Here is a 20,648-nt window from a genome sequence, read left to right on the forward strand (position 1 = left end):
GCAATTGGTGGATGCCACGCCAAAAAAACTGTCGCTCTTTTGAGGCAAACCAGTCATCGAGCCATTTTCGTACATTTTCGTAAGAAGTGAAGTGCTGGTCAGAAAGTGCGTGACCCATCGATGCAAATAAATAGTAATCGGACGGAGCCAAGTCTGGTGAGTAAGTCGCGTGTAAAAGTATTTCCCACCTGGACGCTTCGATCGTTTCCTTGACCGGTTTTGCTGTATGTGATACTGCATTATCACGAAGCAAAATTGCTTTGTGTTGCCTTTTTTGATATTCTGGTCGTTTTTCACGCAAAGCTTGATTCAAATCGATCATTTGTCGTCGGTAGCGCTCAGTATTAACGGTTTCGCCAGGTTTTAACAGCCCGGTGGTCTTTTTCGGTGGTCTTCCACGTTCTTCGTTCCTCGCGTCAAAATTGCCACTTCTGAATTTTTTAAATCACTCAAAGCACTGTGATTTACCAAGAGCATGCTCACCGTAAGCTTCGACGAGCATTCGATGCGATTCTGCAGCAGTTTTCTTCAAATGGTAACAGAAAATCAATGCTGTCCGCAAATCGTAGTTTCCAGGCACAAAATTTGACATGTTCGACGCTATTATAAAGTATGCTGTTGTATGAAACTTGTATTGTTCTGAGTCGAAAATGTTTGTGAGATGTCAACAAAGACTTTTGGCATCAATGACGCAGTTTAGTGATAACTACATTATCAGCTAAGGCCATCCATAGGCAAATTCCAGTTTCATATTTACAGACCTGATAGATATATGGCAATCTACAGGGTGGTTGGTAACTGGTGGTACAAGCGGAAAGGGGATGATTGAAAAAAGAAGTCAAAAATATAGAAAAAAATTTTTTTTTTAATTTTTCCATCGAGACAACGATCTACAGTGAGATCCGTTATAACGAGACGTGATAAAGTGCACGCGTACCGAGCGAAAATTCAAAGTCAATTTTCTCGAAAACAAAGCCTCAAACGAAAAATTTTTATTCTATATTTTCGACTTCTTTTTTCACGTAGAATCACCCCCTTTCCGCTTGTACCACCAGTTACCAACCACCCTGTATAATCAGGTAATAAATGTTGAGTTTATTAGATGTATGAACAGAGGAACGCGTGGATAAATCGCAAAGTAGAAAATATATTTTAATACAGAAGTGCAAGTACAAGTAGGAATATAATTTGAGCTGGTTCCGATCCGCACACTAGCAGTGTTACCCTATAACTGAAAACCCGGAAGCCATCGTCGCCTGTCTACTGTCTATGGTTTGCCTTCGTCCCAGTCTATTGTCGATGGCTTCGGTGCTTGAGAAAACTAAAAAAGACCAGATGTAGAGTTTTCTTAGAAGTGGTGACCACTTCAACAATTAATATATCGATAATACGTAGTAATTATTTGTTGAGGTTGAGGTGTGAATTTGTAATAGAAAATTGTATTGAAATAATTAAAGGTATAAGTATAATGTATAAGTTTATGCTGATTCAGATCCTTACTCTCTTAGTGTCATTAGACAATAGAACGATAGGGATCACATTCATATATTTATAGCAAAAGGATATTACCAAAAAAGTTAAGCTTATAGCTTTGGCTAGAGGCTACAGGGAACATAAATAGAAATCTGATTATTAGTTCCTTTGTTCCTAGACCTTGCAACCCAAAATATACTGCATACTGAAAGGTACAATAATATGCACCGCTCCTTATTTAGAATATTTCTGCGTAATAGCAGTCTCCAGGTCACGGATATACATAAATGAAGATGTAGAGTTTTTCTTGAAGTAATTACTTCGATATTATTGAATAGGCGATAAGTAACAATTAACGAAGTAAAAATAAATTGCAATAAACAAAAAATGGCAGTAAGAGGTAAATAACAAACAATGAGCAACGACTAACGTAAAGAATGTAACGAAACACCATAAACCAAGTTAATTGTACTATTTAATATTAGGTTGTCCGAAAAGTTCCTTTCGTTTTATAAAGAAATAATAGACGCACAATGTTTTCTGTTTTATATTAGTTTATCGAATTATGCACGAACATAATGATAGAAATAGAACGAAATGGACGATACCTAATTCAATAAAATAATATAGAACAGAAATTATTGTCCATCTATTATCAATTTATGAAACGAAAGAAACTTTTCGGACAACTCAATATACTAAACAGTACTACTATTTCAATACTAGATAATGAATACTAATCTTCACTAATCTTCACTAGTAGTAAGAAAGAATCTATAAATAAATGAAACAACAAAGTCCGTGACGAATAAATTCATTCATCGATTTCTATCTTAACCGAATTGTCTATTCAACGTTTAATTTAGTCGGCGTATGCTGAAAACGATGGCCATGTGTATGAACTGGAATTTCATTGGAAGATGCCGGCATTTAAAATTAGCACGGAACGCGTATCATTCGCACGCATCGGTCCAAACGAACGTTCGATTCTACGTTCGCGTATTTTCACTTTTATACGTGTACCGCGTTTCCTTGAAAGTCGATATTCCAGGAATCTACGTATCTTCAAATCAAACCGCGCATCCCCCGCGAATCCGCTATTTGCTATTAATAAAACACGGCGGATACATGACAGGAATTTCAAATGAAATATCACAACATGGAGCCGAATGTAGGAAACGCGCGACGATATTCAAATTGCAATTAATTCCTGGCGAAGCGTTTGGAACGTTCTCGATTTTATTCCCGATCATCTCGTCGCGATTTATATCGATAATTAATTTAAGGTACAAGATGTTCTTGAAAGCTGCGTTATCTTCGATCGTGATCATCTTCGCTTCTCTTTGATTTATCAAATTTTGAGAGAGTCCCCTTCGTTGTAATCGTCCGCGAAGAATTTGCAAACGTAAAAAACTTACAACTGAAGAGTCCGCTGCGATGAACTGGCCACTCCGCTTTCCAACTTTGAGTAATTTGAGCAAACGAATAAAAACCAGCCGAAAATCGCTTCAAATCAAATGGTTTTTCGAAACGTCCGATAAATTCATCGTCAACTAGTATTCGTAGTAATAAACTTTCGCGCAACTACGATATGAAACTTGTATCTTCCTTTCTTTTCCGATAAGTACAATTTTAATATGGCAGCTACTTTCCTATTGCCGCAAATTCCATCAATCCGTGTCGTAAGTCGACGAAATACAGTGGCGCCACGAATACCACGATAGCGGCATAAAAGACATTTTTGAAATGTATTGGAATAGAATAGAAACGTTACGACGAAAATACGAACTGCAAATGACATGGCGTTACGGATGTTTAATAAAGTTAGAAACGTAAATGTCGACAAAGATGTACGATCTTCTGATTGGAATAGCCGTGGTTTTGATGAACGGACCAAGCCAAGATAAAGGGGTGGATGCGGCGCGCGTCCCAATGCCGAAGAATTATCATTTCCGGTGTTGGTGTCGGCTGACACGGCGCGAATTCCCGTGGAATTGGCTCGGAAACGCGGCAAATATTTCGGCAGTTGGAATTTCTTGGTGGGAGCCTTTTGACGTAGCTGGTATCTTATAAAAAGACGCGAGGCGTCGCGACGCTGCATTCGCACACAAGTGACCAGAGACTAGCAGACCTCGCGAGAATATCTTCATCGCGAATCGTACGAATCAGCACCAAACAGTATTACGGATAGTCCAGTTCCTTATTCCTCTTCTAGTTTTCTATTTCGTTTCGTCGTCTAGTTCGTTTCATCGAATTTCACAGTTCACGGCGAAACGATGTCTTCGGTAATGCTAGTGAGTATCTTCCGAGAGATTGTATTTTTAATTGGTTCGGTTGGTTATGCATGAAACAGACTGTGACTCTTCTTAGATATTTGTATATGTAATACAGGATTTTTCAAACGTATCTATCCTTCGAGAGATTGTACTTTTAATTGGTCTAGTTGATTATGCACGATGCAGAAGCGTAACTCGTGTCAGGTGCATCTGAAGATAACTAATTATCTGTTGGTAATTAACCAGTTGTAGTTTCCTTCGTTTATACTCCATAGATAATGCAGGTTCTTTGGCGCATATAATATATTTCCTTTTTACCGTATGTCAGATGAGAATAAATAGCTATTCTTTGTTAATTAACCAATTATATCTTCGTCCGATTATATTGCATTAATATTTCTTAGTTTCTTTCTAATAATTAATTCCATTCTGCTCTGATAAGTAACGAATAATTCTTCTCTATTCTGCAATGGATTATATGACACTGACGTCTTTTCTCATTATCCATATTGCTTTTTATTTTTCTATTAAATTTTCTATTCCTAGCGCGTAAAATGCCTGTCATGGTGAATTTCATAATTTGAAACTCCAGCGTCGCAGAGGATACATTATTCGTGGAGCGACCTCGTAGTTTTGGCCAGCCTTGACAGTGAACTTGCGTCTGATCAGGGTGGGCCTATTCTACTGAACCAAGCGCGCCATCGCGCCTGCACAGAGTTTACCTTCCGTGCATTTAGATTTTTCGATCATTTGAATACACGTTTCTTCCTTAGTCTTTGCACACGGTTAGCAAGTATCTATATATTTTCCTCTATTCTTTCGTCTTTTGATCGATCGACGTACGATGGCGATTTCCATGCAATAAAATTTTGTTATCATTTCGTACATATTACAAAGGAAGTTCTTGAAAACGAACGTCGCCATTAATCTCTACCTTTTCCCAGTAAAGGAAGAATATTATTACCAAAATTCTACAAGTTTTCTATTTTCACAGTAACGTTATAAATAACTCCTAGTACAAATTACGACAAAATAAATTCTTGTAAAGTGGTGATCGAAATCTCGTAGGATCTTCGCTAATAGTAGCTCCCATAGTAAAATATAAAATACGCGATTACTATGTGGAATATATAGAATGAACGTAATTAATATTTCTAAATTATAAACCACAGGAAATCGTAATCACGCGTGAGACAATAGTCCTAATATTTATTCGAGATCCTGACTCCTCGTTCCACGCAAGACCCTGCTGTGGTCATTTCTTTCGATTCGGAAAATTAATTCGGCCGTTGACTGTATACATCGGCAACAATTTGTCGAAGTGCCAGCCAGGTGTCTTATATGGTCAGGATCGCTCTTTAATGGTCGAAACTGGCCATCATCCAACGTCGTTGATTAGACGTACCGTAGCACTGTCATCTTCCTAACACTTGCCTCGAATCCTCAGTCTCCTCCGTGCATCAGCGATAGGAACTTCAAAATTTATTCGAAACCGCAAACTTCTCACGAACGTTAGAATTTTGCACGATGAGTGACTCCGACGAAGTAAGTGATGCTCACCTGTTAACAGTGTTCGCGAACGAAACTGGTAGAACAAGACGATCGGTTTTTATCGATTATTTCTGCGTTTTGAAATAAAATTGTTTCGATGCTCCGCTTTAATTATCGAATGCCACATTTACATCGGAAGGAAGCTAAAGCAATGTATTAGGTTGTCCGAAAAGTTTCTTTCGTTTCATAAGTGAAATAATACATGCACAACTTTTTTATTTTATTTTATTTTAATTAATTTTGTATTTTACATTATTTTATGGATTTATGTATGATCCATTTTGCAGTAATAGAATAAAATGGATCAAACGTAATTCAATAAAATAATATAAAACAAAAAATGTTGTGCGTACATCCACTACTTGTTTATGAAACGAAAGCAACTTTTGGGACAACCTAATAACTCAAATCGCGATAATTTGCAACTTTCGCGTGAGAAATCATCTGATTGACAGGTTCAGATTGAAAGAATCTTTGGATTGAAGAATTTGTCTGAATAATTTTTCGTTTGCTTGTCGAAAGAGCGTTTCCAAGTGAAAGTGATACAAAATATCTCCGACGTGGCCTTAATCTCGATGATTTCTTTCGTTAGAGAAGTACAAAATGTTGGAAATTCAATTGTTACACCGAATGGTCGTAAATACGCGCTAGATCGATGTATTTTCAAGCTGCTTTCACGATTACGCGAGGCGAATACTTTCTCAGCTGGATTATTCGAGCATTAGAAGCCCCGCTGTTGCTTCTAGCACCGCGTCAGTTCTCGCTCGACCATGTTGTAGTCTTCTTGCGAATATTCCTGGTCGCTTCGAACGTTGCGCGTTCTACAATTTTTTCATTGCAAAGGTACTTCTCTTGCTTCGAATATTTCACTCAATGTCTTATCGATACGTCAAACCAACTTTCATTTTTCTTCTCCGTGACATTCGCTGCGATCTAATTTTTTCTCGTTGATGCAACGAATTCGAACGTCGTAGCTACGATAATTGTTCGCGAGGTGATGGAAATCCGAGGACGAAATACTTTCAATTTCAGTTCCGCGTAAAAATGCTCGAAACGTACACTGTTCAAAATAGAGAGAACACTTGGAATTAATTTTGGAGAACAATTAAAGAATACACTTGTACGCCGTATAACGTAAAACTGGTCAGAACTTAAGAATTCAACGGCTGTTTCTTCTTTTCAGGAATCGTTCAGCGACAAAGTAGCGATGTTCGACCAATACGCGAACAAGCACAAAGACAAGCAGAGCAAAAATCCGTTCACATCCGGCTCGAATATCGAAAAAAGGAAATTCTCGAAAGAAGAATACGGCAGGTGAGTTAGCGTCATTTTAGAAGAAAATTCTTCCTGTACTTAAGCGACTGATCGTTAGTCTTCGCAAGTATAGTTTTTAACGAAATGCTTGATCGAACTTCAGACCAGAAGCTGGCTCCTTGACAGATATTCGTGGTCGCAAAGCCACGGCGCACATCCTCAAAGAGGTGCTCGAACTTTGCGAGATTATTCATCAAGAGGGCACGCCGTGTCGCGATCGACCAGAAATCATCGCAATCACGTTTGGCGACCTATTCAACATTTACACCCACATCAGCGACAAATGCGTAGGACTACTGTTGAGAGCCAGGAAACAGAAGCTCGTGGACTTTGAAGGAGAAGTACTGTTTCAGGTATCGCGTTATTAATAATTATATTCTCCTTGAAAGTTAGAGTGCAACTACGTTCGTTTTAAATTACCAGTAGACGCAACTCGACGTCTTTCAAATTTTTCTATTCTTTAAAAATACTTCTCCGCTTCTTCTTTTTCTTTTAAATATATATTTCTCTATTTTTAAAAAATATTCTTTATGGTTTTGCAACTACGTTCCTCGTGTTGGGCAATCAGAATTTCTTTCGCAAACAAATGATTCACGAAAGCTTAGAATGACGCGTGACGAAACTCGGGAACGGATTAACAAATTGTACTAAAATTAATGACGAAGTTTAGCCGATAAAGTGGCCTCGTAAATCAAGATTAAGACTTTATAGTCGAAACATATTGCGCTCGATTTCTTATCTTGATCGATCGCCATCAACTTATTACAGAGACGAGACGACGACGTACCCATCTACCTGGTGAAGCCCATCAACGAAATCCGGGAAATGTTCAAACAGCGGCTAAAAGAAATTGCACAGGAGACGCCCATAAGCTAACAATCGTCTTCGTGGTTCGGCGAATAATTCCATGGTGAAGAGTCCCTGCTGCAACTGTGTTACCCAACGTTATCCTGTATTTATTTACGACACAGCCGTTGAAGCAACGCGAACGGCCATTGTATAGTTTGTAATTTTTATTCGAAGTGTACGTGAGACGAACGAGTGGTCGAAGTCGAAGAATGAGATGATGATGTAGGTCGATGAAGGACAAATATGTGCAATGTGATATTTCCATAGAATTATTAGGAATAAAGATTCTTTTCTAGCAAAGATTTCCTCGGTATTTCTCTCTCCCTCTCTCAATCTTAACCGTCTCAAACGATTATACCAAACAATTGTCCTGACCAAACCAAAATCTCGAAAATAAACTGGCGAATCTTGAGAATCGTAGATAAAGAAGTTTCACAATATTTGGACGCAAACATTTGTACAGAGATTGTACTCTAAGAATCTGGGAAAATTACCGAGGAGTAGCGTCGGTTTAGAGCGTCTCCGTTCGACACACTGTCGATTGTCCTGGCAAATCCAATCTCTTCGCTATTTGCTGAAAAGAAACGGGATCAGCGTAGACCATTCGCTCCGTTACTTCCAAACCTTTATTCGTACAGAGCTGTTCACGTACAACATTAAAAATAACGCAAGGCTTGCCGCCGTTTTCAGAAGAATACAACGAAATTTCTCGACGTGTACTGCGACCTCGAGCGAGAACGATTAGGCAACGTCCTTTCGTGTAACAATGGACCAAAACGACGTCCGTTTCGCTGGCATACTACCGTTGTCTTTTCCTTTCTTCTTTGAAGAAATTGCGATTGGCTCTGCTTCTTTGAAGTAGAGTCCGTCGTCAATTCTCTTGTTATCTTCGTCTTTCCATAATTACTGTGATAATATGCTAAACTTATTAAATTTGACAAGATAACTATCGTTTCTTATTAGAAATTTCCTAAAACTTTGCGTAAAGCTTCGATCAGTGGTTTAGAAGATAGTTTGAAAAATTGGGAGAAGTGACGATACGTGGAAAATAGATGTCAAAAGGCAGAGAACGCGGGAGAGCATCTTAGACACGAGCTTAGACGATGGAAAAACTTGAGATCAAAAGTGTCACAGTTTGCTGAAAACGATATCGTTGCGCGTTCCAACGTTTTCGTTTACGGATGACTCAGTGGTTGGTTGGGTCATCGGTTTGCTGTGGATCGGCGCGGTCGCCCAATTCGAACACGCGTTTGAAAATTACGCTGTCGAGGAAAAATGCGCAGCTACTTAGCCTTAACACGCTAAACGTTATGTACGTAAACTTTCGTCTCTTGTTCGTATACTGGGGCGCGTATTCCGCGTTTACGCGCTAAATGGAAGGCAAAGCGAAATTACTTGCGCGTTTAACGCGTCAAAGGCGAATTTTCGAAGATATCTAATTATTGCCACGTTATTACGTAATTTATTAGCAGCTAATAGTGTGTAATATTTGGACGATTTCTAGACGAACGATACACGATACCTGTCGCTCGTTAATTCGAAAATCAGACGTTTAAACTCGTCTTATGGGTACAAGAACGAACTTCTGTATTTCTAATTCTAAAGATAACGAATTTTTTATCAGAATGTAGCTTAGCCAGCGGGATTGTTGCTTCTTTGTAGGATGTCGAGTAAAAAATCTTGCCAACAAGCCACGAGTCATTGTGTTCCTGGCACAGACAGCGAAAGTAACCGAATCGAATTCCTCGTTACGTTCGTGTTCCCGCCAAGATTCGTAGGAATCGACTGATCGTTTCATCGAACCGTCTGATGTATTAGCTACGAGCAAGGGTCTCAAGCAAGAAGAAAGAAGAACAGAACGAAAACGGACAAAAGGAAGCGAGAGTAACTCGTCGGGTGGCAACATCTTCCATCGATATCGACGATAAGAAACAGGAAGCAGATGGAGAGAAAAAAGGAATCCAGGTAAAAGAAAGATAATTTCTTTGTTTTTTTTCTCTCCTAACAATCAGAAATATTCACAGGCAGTTAATTCCATCTTAATATTAAACCAAATAAACTCGAAAGAAGAAAAAGAAAATCAGGAAACGAAGCTGAGAAAGAAAAAGCACAGGGGATCCGGGTTTTCTTCGTTTCTGTCGATTCGAATCCTTCTCGCTCGAGAGGCGTCCGTTCGATTGTCCGAGAGGTCGCTCGGGTCTGCGACTGTCTGTGCGCTTTCTTCACGAAGAAAAATATATGTATATATATATTTAATGTCTCTTAATCATAATATATATATATATAATAATAATAATCAATTTCTCTCTAAATATCGCGCGTGACAACGTATCCTTTCGTTACTCTTTTTATGTACAATAATTATATCTCGCGAGCTTCATCGATTTTTTTCCTTCTTTTTTTTCTGTGTGTGTTTTGTGTATGTTTTAACATCGTTATTATTAACAATTCTTCTTAAATTCTTCTCTCTAGTGGCGTAAGTTTCGTGAGCGTCAGGAGGCTTCCGCGATCGTTACACCCTCCGAGTGGGTGGCACCGATCCATCGTCGTTTTAATGGAAACGACGATCGTTACGCCGGAAGCCTCCGTTGAAAGTTACGTCACCGATCAGGATATACCATTTTTATTACTTTCACTCGTCCTAAAAACGTGTACCACACGATCCAACGACAAAAGGGAGGTAACGCATCGTCGATTCTCACTGCTTTTCCACCGCGTTTCCGCCACCGGTTGTCGCCTTCGTCTTTATTTGTTACCCTCCCACGCCATTGCGAATTCCATCCTGGAGCCGAGCTTCGACAGAATTTTCAACGACCAAGTTCCTTCTGTAACTTTCGACAATCGGCGTCCCGGTTTTCTTCACCTCGATCGTTGTGTCTCTCGCCGAAAATCGCTCGAGCATGTTCCCCGAGGTACGGCAATTGGAGCGGAAAGAACTGTGAACTCGGTGATGTTGACAACGACGTCCTCGGTGGCTGAGAACTAGAATCATCGTGACGATCATCATCGCGGAAACGCGTGTTTCATCGCGTTTCAAGCGTTCTGCTAGACGTTCGACGGTGTTCGTTGGAGCGTTTCGTGGTTATTAGAGTATTTTTCAGATAGGAACCTTGAATATATTTCAAGGGAAAAAGTCTTTCCAGGATGATGCACAGGTGTGTCTCTTTTCAGTAGAAAATATAGAGTGTCTTTAAGGATGGCGATAAGAAGACACGATTAGAGAAAAGAAACGCGTGGAAGTTATGAAAGAGAGAGAGAGAGAGAGAGAGGGAGAGACAGAGAAAGAGAGACAGAGAAAGAGAGACAGAGAGAAAAAGGGTCGAGAAAGAAGAAGGAATGGATAGAAGAAAAAAAGAAGCCAGAAGAAAAGAGAAAGAAGAAGAAAAGGAGAAGAAAGTTGTTCGTAAAGAGAATGAGCTAGAAATGTGAAATAAGTGGATCCGGTAATAAGTTCCTTACTCAGTTTAAAAAAAGAAAGATATCAATAATTCTGCAGTTAGTTTGCTAATTAATCGAAGAAAACATAGCTCCTTTAAAGATAAAAAACTCTACCAGCTAACACTACAATAAATTCTACCGACGTTAAAGAAGTTATAGAATTAATGATAACGAAAACTCGATGGTTATACCATTCGATCGTTACGCGACTCTAAAAAAAAAAAAAAAAAGAAACAACCATACTGTCGGTCGAAAGATTTAAATCAGCGTATTGTTCTAGATAAAACATAAAAAGATTTTTTCCCCCTTTCCATTCATTTTTTTTTATCTACTCTTCATCAGAAACCACGATTTTCAATCTCTTCATTTACTCTTCGCGGCGTTTCGGCTTGACCGACGACACGATACGACACGGTATATTATGTACATATATATTCCCTGTACAAAGAATAGGAAACACGCGAACAAAATCCCTGCAAGGACCAGTAGACGATGAAACGGAAAAGCAGCGGCAGTGCGTGACACGGTAGCCAGCCAGGAAATCGGAGTAGGTGTAAAATGATAATAGAGAGCGATCTATCTCAGCTCCTCCCTGCATTACCGACGCAGTCCAGCCGCTCTAACGTTACAGCAGGTCGTGTCTCTACCCAAACGTCATTCGATCTTTCATTTATCTTTCGTTCTCACTCATGATTATCACATCGTCGTAACGTTCGCGCGAATTTCTCTGGAATTTCTTTCGACTTTCCCTGAAAGTGTTGGAATTTTGGAATTTCTCGCATGGCTCCAGTCTGGTTCCTCTCCGCTTCCATCGGTTCCACTATTTCGTGTCTTCGCTTTCGGCCATGCTTGCTTCTATTCCGTGTCTCCTTTTCACCTAGTTTTTCGTTATAGTGTTATATTATTGTTATTAATATTGATTTTTTTTTTGGTATATGTGTGTGTGTGTGTACACGCGTGTATGGATTGTTTCTTGGTTCGTGCTTGGCAGAGGAATTCTGTTGCCGACGGAGCACGACGAGACAAGCCTAGGCCCACTTGTCGACAACCGCTTCGTTTGCTGCAACATAATAACACAGGCACACATCGATTAGTTCGATTCTTTCCCTACACCGCGTCGCGAAGACTTTTCAACTTGCTCGTCGATCCTTCCATCTGTCGTGTGGATCAACCGTGACAAACTTGGCAAGCTGCTCCGATTAGACGTTCGTTTGTATCTCTTTGTCTGCAACTGCCTCGAGAACTCGAGTCTTTTTTCTGGATTCTCGAAGCCTGAGCCTGAAACTGTGATCGATCGTATTTCTTCTTTTCATTGTTTTCGTTCTTTCTTTGTCTCGAACTTCCTCGATCATTTTTCGCACCGCCGTGAATGACGAGTACCCCCTTTGTCTCTTCGAATGTGAATTTTTCCTTCTCCTCTCTTTCTCTCTCTCTCTCTCTTTCTTTCTCCCTCTCTGTCTGTCTGTCTCTAAACACCCCTCTATTAGGGCGCGGTCACTATATTGAGCATAATCGGTGGAACGAGTATAGCGAAGTGTTCGATCAGTTTTTTTTGTCTATAGATAGAAGACATATTTCAAACATATTTTATTAATATACAATTTGTAAACTTCTTATCGGACTGCTAGACTGTTGAAATATCGACACGTTCAACGATATACATCTTGTCTTTTCCTTTATTACATATTTAATTAGCGTCTTTTTCATTGAAAACGGGGGAAGGCGAGCAACACAGAAAACCACCGATGGCAAACGTGTCAACGCACCGAGAGAACAGCCAACGAAATTAACACCCAAACCCAGGCACTCGGACCTCGTCTACGCTTGCTATGAAATTTCCTCGAAACTCGCCATACTCGTTCTACCAATGATACAGAATCGTTTCGTTCAACGAAAGCGAAGAACGCGCCCCCTCGTTTCGTAGTTTCCGTTTTGTCTGTTCTTTCTCTATATGTATACGACTGTATAGCATTGTGTGTGTGGTTGGTGTATGATGTGTGTACATATGCGTGTGTCGGTGTATAACGTGTCGATGGTGTCTCATAAGATCTCTGTTTTCGGCTCGATCCCATCGGTCAGCTTGCGGGTTGTTGTTGCTTGGGTGGGTGTTGTTTAAGTGCCATTCTGACGATCTTTTTCTCTGTGTCCGGACTGCTGGCGATTTTCGTCCTATCGCGGTTCCCGAGCTTTATTTCGGCGGCGTCACAGGCGGTGCCACTGCAAGCATATCACACGTAGTCTCGATTAATTATCAAGAAACCGTGAACGGGGAACAATCACGCGCGTCAGAACATTGTTCCCCGGTTACCGGATATCCTAACAGCCAGGCCCGTAACGTCCATGTTACTTTTTGTCCCCTATCCGTCCCTGTTCTTTTTTTTTTCTTTTTTACTTCTGTTTCTCTCTTGTGTACGCGGTTCTGGTCTGTGCGTCATTCAGTTCGATTCGAACAATTTTAACCAAGATTGCTCATAGATCGTCTAATCGGAATATATACGTTCGAGTTTTACGCGGAAGCTTTTTCTATCAACGCATTGCGTGGGATTCTCTAACAACCGTGGAACAATTTGTTGGCGCGCTACGAACGATTTTCTAAGCATCGTTTCATCTGTTTTATCCATTTTCTCTTACCTACAGTATTTTCTTTTTCTCGTTTAATGACGAAGTCGAGCAACACGAACCTTGCGCTTATAATTCACCGAAGCTAAAGATTGTAATTAACCGAAAAAACTTGCCGAAAGAAACAGCTAGCAGACAGCTAAGCTTCTCGAATAATATACGAATCGTTTGAATTCCAAGTAGAAGATATTCCTTCGAGTTCATAATCCACGCGCAGTGCGTTAAATGAAAAATCATTTACCGTAGAAGATGGCTCGCTACAGGAATCGATGAAGGAAAAGCAAATGGTGAAACCTACAGCCAGCAAATCGTAAGTTCGCTTTCATTCTCAAGCGAGGATAATCACTCGAATCGTTTCACGTTATTTCCTTTTCTTCAACTGTCGTTTTCAACTGATATCGTCGTATACGTCGCGTCATGTATCGTGGCGTTTTCTCAAGGGGTGCGGGGAATAATAAGATACATAAACTAGTAGAAGAAACAATGGAAATAATAAAAACTGTTACCTGGTGGATCCACGCGTGGAGCAGCGATCTCTCCTCGGACATTACGTTTTTACTCTGTGACTGAATAGTTTTCACACATCAGCAGGCAGGAGTTAGCAAAGAAAAGTGTGTCGGGGTCAACTTCTTCGATTAGGAGTAGATTGCTTTTTTTTTTTTTTTTTTTTGTTCAGTCATTCAGGCCAACAGGACAGTTATAAATTGGTATTCTGTTCATCTTTGATTTTCAAATTGTGTTTTTATCTGTTCTGAGGAAGCATGCAAAAAATTCAAACAACAATTCCGAGGGGAACACAGAATGGCCGGTGATGATGATGTATAATATAACGCGAGATGGTTGTGACTGTTCGAGCTTCGAGTCGCGGATGACGATTCCGAACTGGTCCGCTTCCGGTCCCACGAGCGAACTCTCGCGAATTTCACATCCTTTCGACCATTCCTCGCACGTCCGGTCGATAACGGAGCGAGTCGGAATCCTGGAGCAATTTCTGATCCAGGCTACGGTAGTTAAGAATGGTAGAGGTCTCCAAGTGTCCATTAAACGTTCCGCGAACAAACGTTTTGCCGGTACTTCGATTTAGAAATTGAAAAAGAAGAAGAAAATACGAGAAACCGAGTGAAAAAAATATAGGAATGAAGTTTAAGAAAGTCACTTCGAGTGATCAAAAACCTTTATTTCCTTCATCTCCAAACCTAATAAATAAACAAAAAAAGAAAAGTACTAGTAAGAGGAAAGAAAATATGTTTTTTTAAAAAAAAAAGTACCATGTACACCCAGAAATCGCTAACAATATTAACCACGGCACGGGACGTCGTAGTACAGTAAAGGATAAGATACAAATAGATCACGGGAATGGGAGGAGAAGTGAATGAATGAGAGAGAAGAAGGTACAAATAGTCGCAGGCGTGAATGGAGACAAACACTTATTACAGTTCACATTGTATTAAGTGTTCGATGTTCGTACACGCGGCAGATGCCACTTCTCAATTATATACCGTATTCTTATCAAGTAATTTCTAACTCGTGGTAGGCCGATCAATGAAACTTCGAACACGCATTAGTAACACATCATTGTTTTTTTTTCTTTCTTTCTTTCTTTTTTTTTCTTATCTTTTATTACAACAAGTAACGCACTAGATCGGACCGCAGTTAATCATCGTATTGAGATTAATGATAGCCGCGATGCGATATTTATACTTTCACTTATAATTGTTCTTCCGGTCTCGATTCGAACTTCTCTGTGTATATATGTGTATGTTTGTGTGTATGTGTACTCGAATAAATAAAAATAAACTGATAAATAAACCTTTCGATTTTTACTAACGACAGATTAAAATATCTGTCGCCCATAAATCGATCGACGTTGTCTTTTTGTTAATTTACAATCATCGATCGAAATATTGGTATATACGTATAATATATATATATATAATATAATATAATATATATATATATATATATATATATGTATATACATATATATATAGACTGTTCTATTTCATAGCGATCCTGCGAGTAACTCGCGATCGTTTATAATTCTTTATATTACTATTAACTTCTTCTTTCCGTGTACAAGATCGAACCTCGTCCCGGTTACTCGTTAAACTATGAATATACCCGGGTCTAATTAATTAGGATCATCACACACCGTGGCTCGCCACAACGTGCATCCGTGGCGATGATAGTATGCATGAAAAAAAAATCATTCAATGTAGTCGCACTCTCTATTATAAGTTATTAATCATTATTATTATTAATATTAATATTATTATTATCTCATTATATCATTAGAAATAGGTACTTCCTGCACGAACGATGCAACCGTGGTTTCATCATCGTAGCTATATCGTACTAGATTAGGTTACTTGAAGCGTTGGGCAAGCTTCTTGCGAAAAAATGTGGAACTTTCAATAATTTATTTGTCTCTCCCTCTCTTGCTTTTTATTTCTTCTTTTTCCTTATTATTATCAATCAATCGTTAATCAATACGTTTCGAGTTATATCTTCTTCAGGTTTGAATGAGAAGATTTATACTACGAAGGTAGATAAGTCAAAATATATATACTTATATATATATATATATATATCTTTTTTTGTCTGACAAATTCCAAAATAATTTCTCTTTCGATCGTCGATCGAAGGAGATATACTCGAAGGCGCGTGCCGATCGCGATTCAAACGTGCGATCAATTGCCCAACGCTGCATTGGCCTTCTCTTTCATCGATGGCACTCTCTACTGCTCCTCGGCTTCTTTGTCACGGATCTTTTGTCAATGAGAGTTAATTAAAAGGGAGGAAGTAAACGAAGAGCAAAAGAAAAGGAAAAGTGAAAGATGAAGAGAACACAATCCACACAATATGCAAGTACTTACAAACGTTCGAGACGTCGAGTGAACGAAAGAAAGCACGGAATTTCTCTCGTCAATGTTTATTGAGCGTTGATGAAGTGCTGTCAGACCGTTCTACTTTTCTTTTTTCTTTTTTTTCTTTCAATCATCTTTTTAATATTTCTTTTAGCTTTTTCTGACCGTATCGGCACCACGATCCTCGCTGATATCTCCGTGCTGATACAATAATTAAATTCGAAGAGAGGGAAAGAAGAAAAGAGGAAAAACTAAACATTTATAACGTTACACTTTCATTTTTCGTTTATCGACTATGTCTCGCACGAGATTATCGGAGAAAATCGTGCCGATACTTCATCATATCTCGCTGTACAAAAAGTAAATTCCGTTATTTCGAATAAAACATACAAGTTAGTGAGTTGAATACAGTCGAAAAAGGAGGGAAAAGTATGAAATAAAATAAAAGCGTGGTTTAGAGTGCGCGCACGCTCTAGCGCTGCACCTTAAGCACGTGGACAAACGGATTGTACAAGTCTTTTCGATGTTTCTTTACGAATCCTTGCTTCACGGGTCTGATTAAGTTTAATTATGTCTATACCAAAGTAGTATGGCGCCCTAACCGGTAATTAATATATATATACACATACATATATGTATATTTATATATTACACTAGTCGTTACACTGCGAATGGCGCTGTCTCACGCAGAATTAAATTAATTATATGCACTCGTCGCGTCGAACGAACGGTGGACACACAAAGAAAAAAAAGAACGGAGAAAAAAAAGAGAGAACGTTCTCATCGTCTCGTCTTTTTTTGAACGCAAAAGGTACGCAAACTGATCCTCGAGGCCACATCGTCAGTCTTGTTGCGTTTGCACGTGGTCGAGGAATAGCTTATCCCGATTTATATTTTTCGCCTTAGTTTGCTCGCAAAAAAAAAAAAAAAAAAAAAAAAATAAAATGAAAACACGGCACTCGACTCGGCCGAATGACACTACTTTTTTCCTCGTATCTTCCTAACGTGGTACGATTTATAAAACCCCGAATGAGAGAAATGACTAAGAGACAGCAGTTAGATGCGTTAAAAAGGCCCACGTATACTCGTGACGACACCGGATCTTTCGCTTTCGCATGTGGCGCGTGTATATTATGTAGCATGGATATCTGGTGGCAAGTCTGAACTCGAAATCTTGTTCGATGCTCGAGCATTCTTATCTACGTTGGTTGTAACAACAAGAACAACTAGAAGAAGAGAAAGAAGAAAACGACGACGATGATGATAATGAGGATATGAAAGTATTTATAGAGGAAAAGCTATGTATGCAGTTCTCTTGGACGTTCGACTGAGCAACGTTTGTAACGTGTCAAGAACTGATCTAACACATTTATACTGTCCAGGGTAAATAACATTCATAACATTCATTTTTACAAATTTCTTATATGTGAAAACTATATCGTGTCTCTGTACAATGAAAAGAGAGAAAAAATAGATTATCGGACAGTGAACGTTCGTGATGGTGTCAACTCTTTCATCGCGGTGATCCACTTTTGTCGACTTATCGATTAAAGTCAATTTTATTCATCTGATAACGTGTACTTTCGTAGAAATGGTATATTATTCAAATACGCTAAAACTATCGTTCGCTATTTACCTATAATTCCACAATGAAAGAGTCAAGTGAAGAGATTCCAATGCCTCGAACTGTCGGCAATTGTTGTTAATAGGAACAAAGATATACTTCCTGATCGAGCTTCCTATACTCGTGTTCAGACCACCATCCCGAGGGAGATTAATATGACGAGACACGGACTGTCAAAGACCATAGATCAGTGTCGAATTATCTCTTTTTTGTATCTTATACGCACGAGCTTTTGCAGCCCGTGTCCGGTGAATTAGTGGTATTACAAATCTATTATGTGGCATCGATTGTTTAGACACAAATCACATCCAGTAAAGTACACGTGAAGGTAACAGCGTGGATGCAATGATAGTGCAAAGATGTTAGAATGATCCTGCCGTGCTAACGTAATTCAAAGGTAAAGATTAAAATATACGTAAATTTCGTTTTTTACCTGTACACTGTTGAAGTTGACTCTTACTTGTACCAGGCTAAATATCGAGTAATTAAAGAATGCCTTAAACAGATGTAACAATTGAGTATCATCAAGGAAATAGGTAAAGCACAGCAGGATTCGAAAACCATTGATAGTGATTGTTCTACGAGGTGAATATTTTTGTTTTGGTTAGGATTTACCATCGGTAGTACGGTTGTGCATGCAATTACTCGTCTACGAGGGAAGGAAGACATAATTAATAGACGGGTTCAAAGGTGAGATCCATTAATTTTTCAACTTCATGCACAATCTCTGCGTTGATATTTCAGCAACGGGTTAGGCAGTTCCAGTTTTGTCGTCTTGATCGAAGGAGACACTCCAAGTGCTAAGGATTAACGAATAACAACAAGTGTTTTAAGAACAAGCAACAACAAAAGCGGCTAGAGTTAGATAGAAAGATAAACAGTGAGTGAAAATTAAAATTAGAAATAAATACGGCAAGGAAAATATAAAACATCTAAGGATGTTCTCCAAGTAAAAATGAAACGAACAAAATTGTATGATGTGTGTGCTGCTGTGCGTTAGAGAAGTTAAGTGCCCAAAAATAGAACTACCGCAAAATATCGTGCAACATGCTCTCTAGGACTCTATTCTGTCGATGTTTTAACTAATTTAAAGAGAATTTTGGCATTCGACTTTACTTGCAATAACTTACTTCTCAGTTACAAAACGCTAAGACATCGTCAGATGTGCAGTACGTATAAAACAGTAATATACAGGCTACACAGAATTGAAGGTACTACCACAAACTATCGATGAATAAATTAATGTTTTAGAAGTGCATTGTGCTCAAATATCATGCAAAGTGTATACGTTTTAACAACAGGGTTAGGGAAACGGGTGTACTAATGTATCAAGGTTAGAAAAAACATTGGTGGGTGTCGTTTCTTTCTTTTCTTTTGTTGGGAAGGGAAAGTTAATGTTTAAAAGGCACTCGTAGAAAATAATTTAACAATCACAATAGTTTTGATTGCGCGGGGTCTCTTTTTTATCACTCGAAGCCACTGAAACCCGTAATATGATTGTAGAGCGACTTCAGGGTACGGTGTGATGCGGGCATGGTGGGCCTTGGTGGCAAATCTGTATTGGTTGTACTAACACCATGCACAACAGTCAAACTGGTTAAAATCTCACTTAAACGCACTTCAATTAATAACTTATCTTCGAGGCTTCCCGGGCAACGGGGAAGAACTTCGGTTTTTGTTTAAATGCAATTGCAAGTCCGAGAACTCAGTTGCAAAATGTTTTCCATAGGAAAAACACTGTCTGTTAGACTAAATGTTTGTTTTCACGGACGTTCTATATGGGACAAATACTTAATAGTCCAAAGAACACAGCCCACATTAGAACGATCCAAAGCACTGAGTCAATTGGATTCTCACCATCTGCGAACTTTCTGGCAATGAACTTAAGAGTTTCGTCGAGAAGTACCACTGGAATGGAGAACTTCATAACGGTAACCCACTCCTCGCCCGTTAGAGGAGTAACTTGGAATACAGACTAAAACAAATAATAATTTATGTTATTACATTACATCCATATAAGAACAGTGAGAAAATGAGCAGCAGTTCTTTTTGTTGCATCTTTATATACCGAAAGGACGTCGATGTAAAGGATGACAAAGTGGAGTGTGAAAGAAAGAGCCATAGAGGCAATGAGCCACATGTTAGACCAGGGCGGCATAGTGACGAGAGACTGATTCTCAGATAAACTGAAAGGAAATAAAAAGAAAGTAAAGTAGAAATTAATATAAGTTTAAACGTTTACAAGAGGAGATTCGTTTGTATGGTATCACCTGTTCATAGCATTCAACATTTCAATGGTTACGAGTACAGACAGAGCCATTGTCATGGGATGAGGATCTGTGAAAATCTTGCAATTAACGCCTTTGAATTCATCGCCACCACCCAAGCACGCCAAGTGATGAGTCTGGAAATCACAGCAATTATCGTTACGATGACGTATCAAGAGCGTCGACTAATATGATAATTACCAGTTGATAATAGCTCATCTGTGGTCCATGCGGACTGTACATGAACCACCATGCAGCTGATCCAACAGTCGCAGCACCTACATATCCACCAATAGCCATATAGCGGAAGAACAACCAACCAGAGATGAGAGATTCGTCGGCTTTACGAGGAGGCTATAATATTATAAAT

At 39.1% G+C, this 20,648-nt stretch overlaps 2 protein-coding genes across 8 annotated transcripts in view; one reads left to right on the forward strand and one right to left on the reverse strand.

Annotated features, from left to right (window-relative positions):
• Positions 1 to 3,559: 3,559 nt before the first annotated feature.
• Positions 3,560 to 7,763, forward strand: LOC138184946 (actin-binding Rho-activating protein). Of its 3 annotated transcripts, none has more exons than XM_069123459.1 (4): positions 3,560 to 3,767; positions 6,484 to 6,614; positions 6,718 to 6,967; positions 7,383 to 7,763. In XM_069123459.1, the coding sequence occupies exons 1-4, from the start codon at positions 3,750 to 3,752 to the stop codon at positions 7,488 to 7,490; spliced, it is 507 nt and encodes a 168-aa protein (XP_068979560.1). In that variant the 5' UTR covers positions 3,560 to 3,749; the 3' UTR covers positions 7,491 to 7,763. The 3 variants fall into 3 exon arrangements, with proteins under 3 accessions (XP_068979560.1, XP_068979559.1, XP_068979561.1); XM_069123458.1 differs by lacking the exon at positions 3,560 to 3,767 and adding an exon at positions 5,143 to 5,294; XM_069123460.1 differs by lacking the exon at positions 3,560 to 3,767 and adding an exon at positions 6,022 to 6,143.
• A 1,660-nt stretch (positions 7,764 to 9,423) lies between these two features.
• Positions 9,424 to 20,648, reverse strand: part of SERCA (ATPase sarcoplasmic/endoplasmic reticulum Ca2+ transporting SERCA) — a 56,286-nt gene continuing 45,061 nt past the window's right edge. For 4 of the 5 annotated variants that reach the window (XM_069123447.1, XM_069123450.1, XM_069123449.1 and 1 more), the window contains 5 exons: positions 20,480 to 20,632; positions 20,282 to 20,415; positions 20,080 to 20,197; positions 19,869 to 19,986; positions 16,111 to 18,811 (listed from right to left, as the gene is read on the reverse strand). In XM_069123447.1, coding sequence (XP_068979548.1) covers positions 18,726 to 18,811; positions 19,869 to 19,986; positions 20,080 to 20,197; positions 20,282 to 20,415; positions 20,480 to 20,632 — 609 coding nt within the window. In that variant the 3' untranslated portion in view covers positions 16,111 to 18,725. Of the gene's footprint in view, positions 13,119 to 16,110; positions 18,812 to 19,868; positions 19,987 to 20,079; positions 20,198 to 20,281; positions 20,416 to 20,479; positions 20,633 to 20,648 lie in introns of those variants that run through there. The other variant, XM_069123451.1, reaches the window with a different exon arrangement.

The sequence above is a fragment of the Bombus flavifrons genome, chromosome 11 (genome assembly GCF_040668555.2).
Source record: "Bombus flavifrons isolate JBK064 chromosome 11, iyBomFlav1_principal, whole genome shotgun sequence".
NCBI classification, from domain to species: Eukaryota; Metazoa; Arthropoda; class Insecta; order Hymenoptera; family Apidae; genus Bombus; species Bombus flavifrons.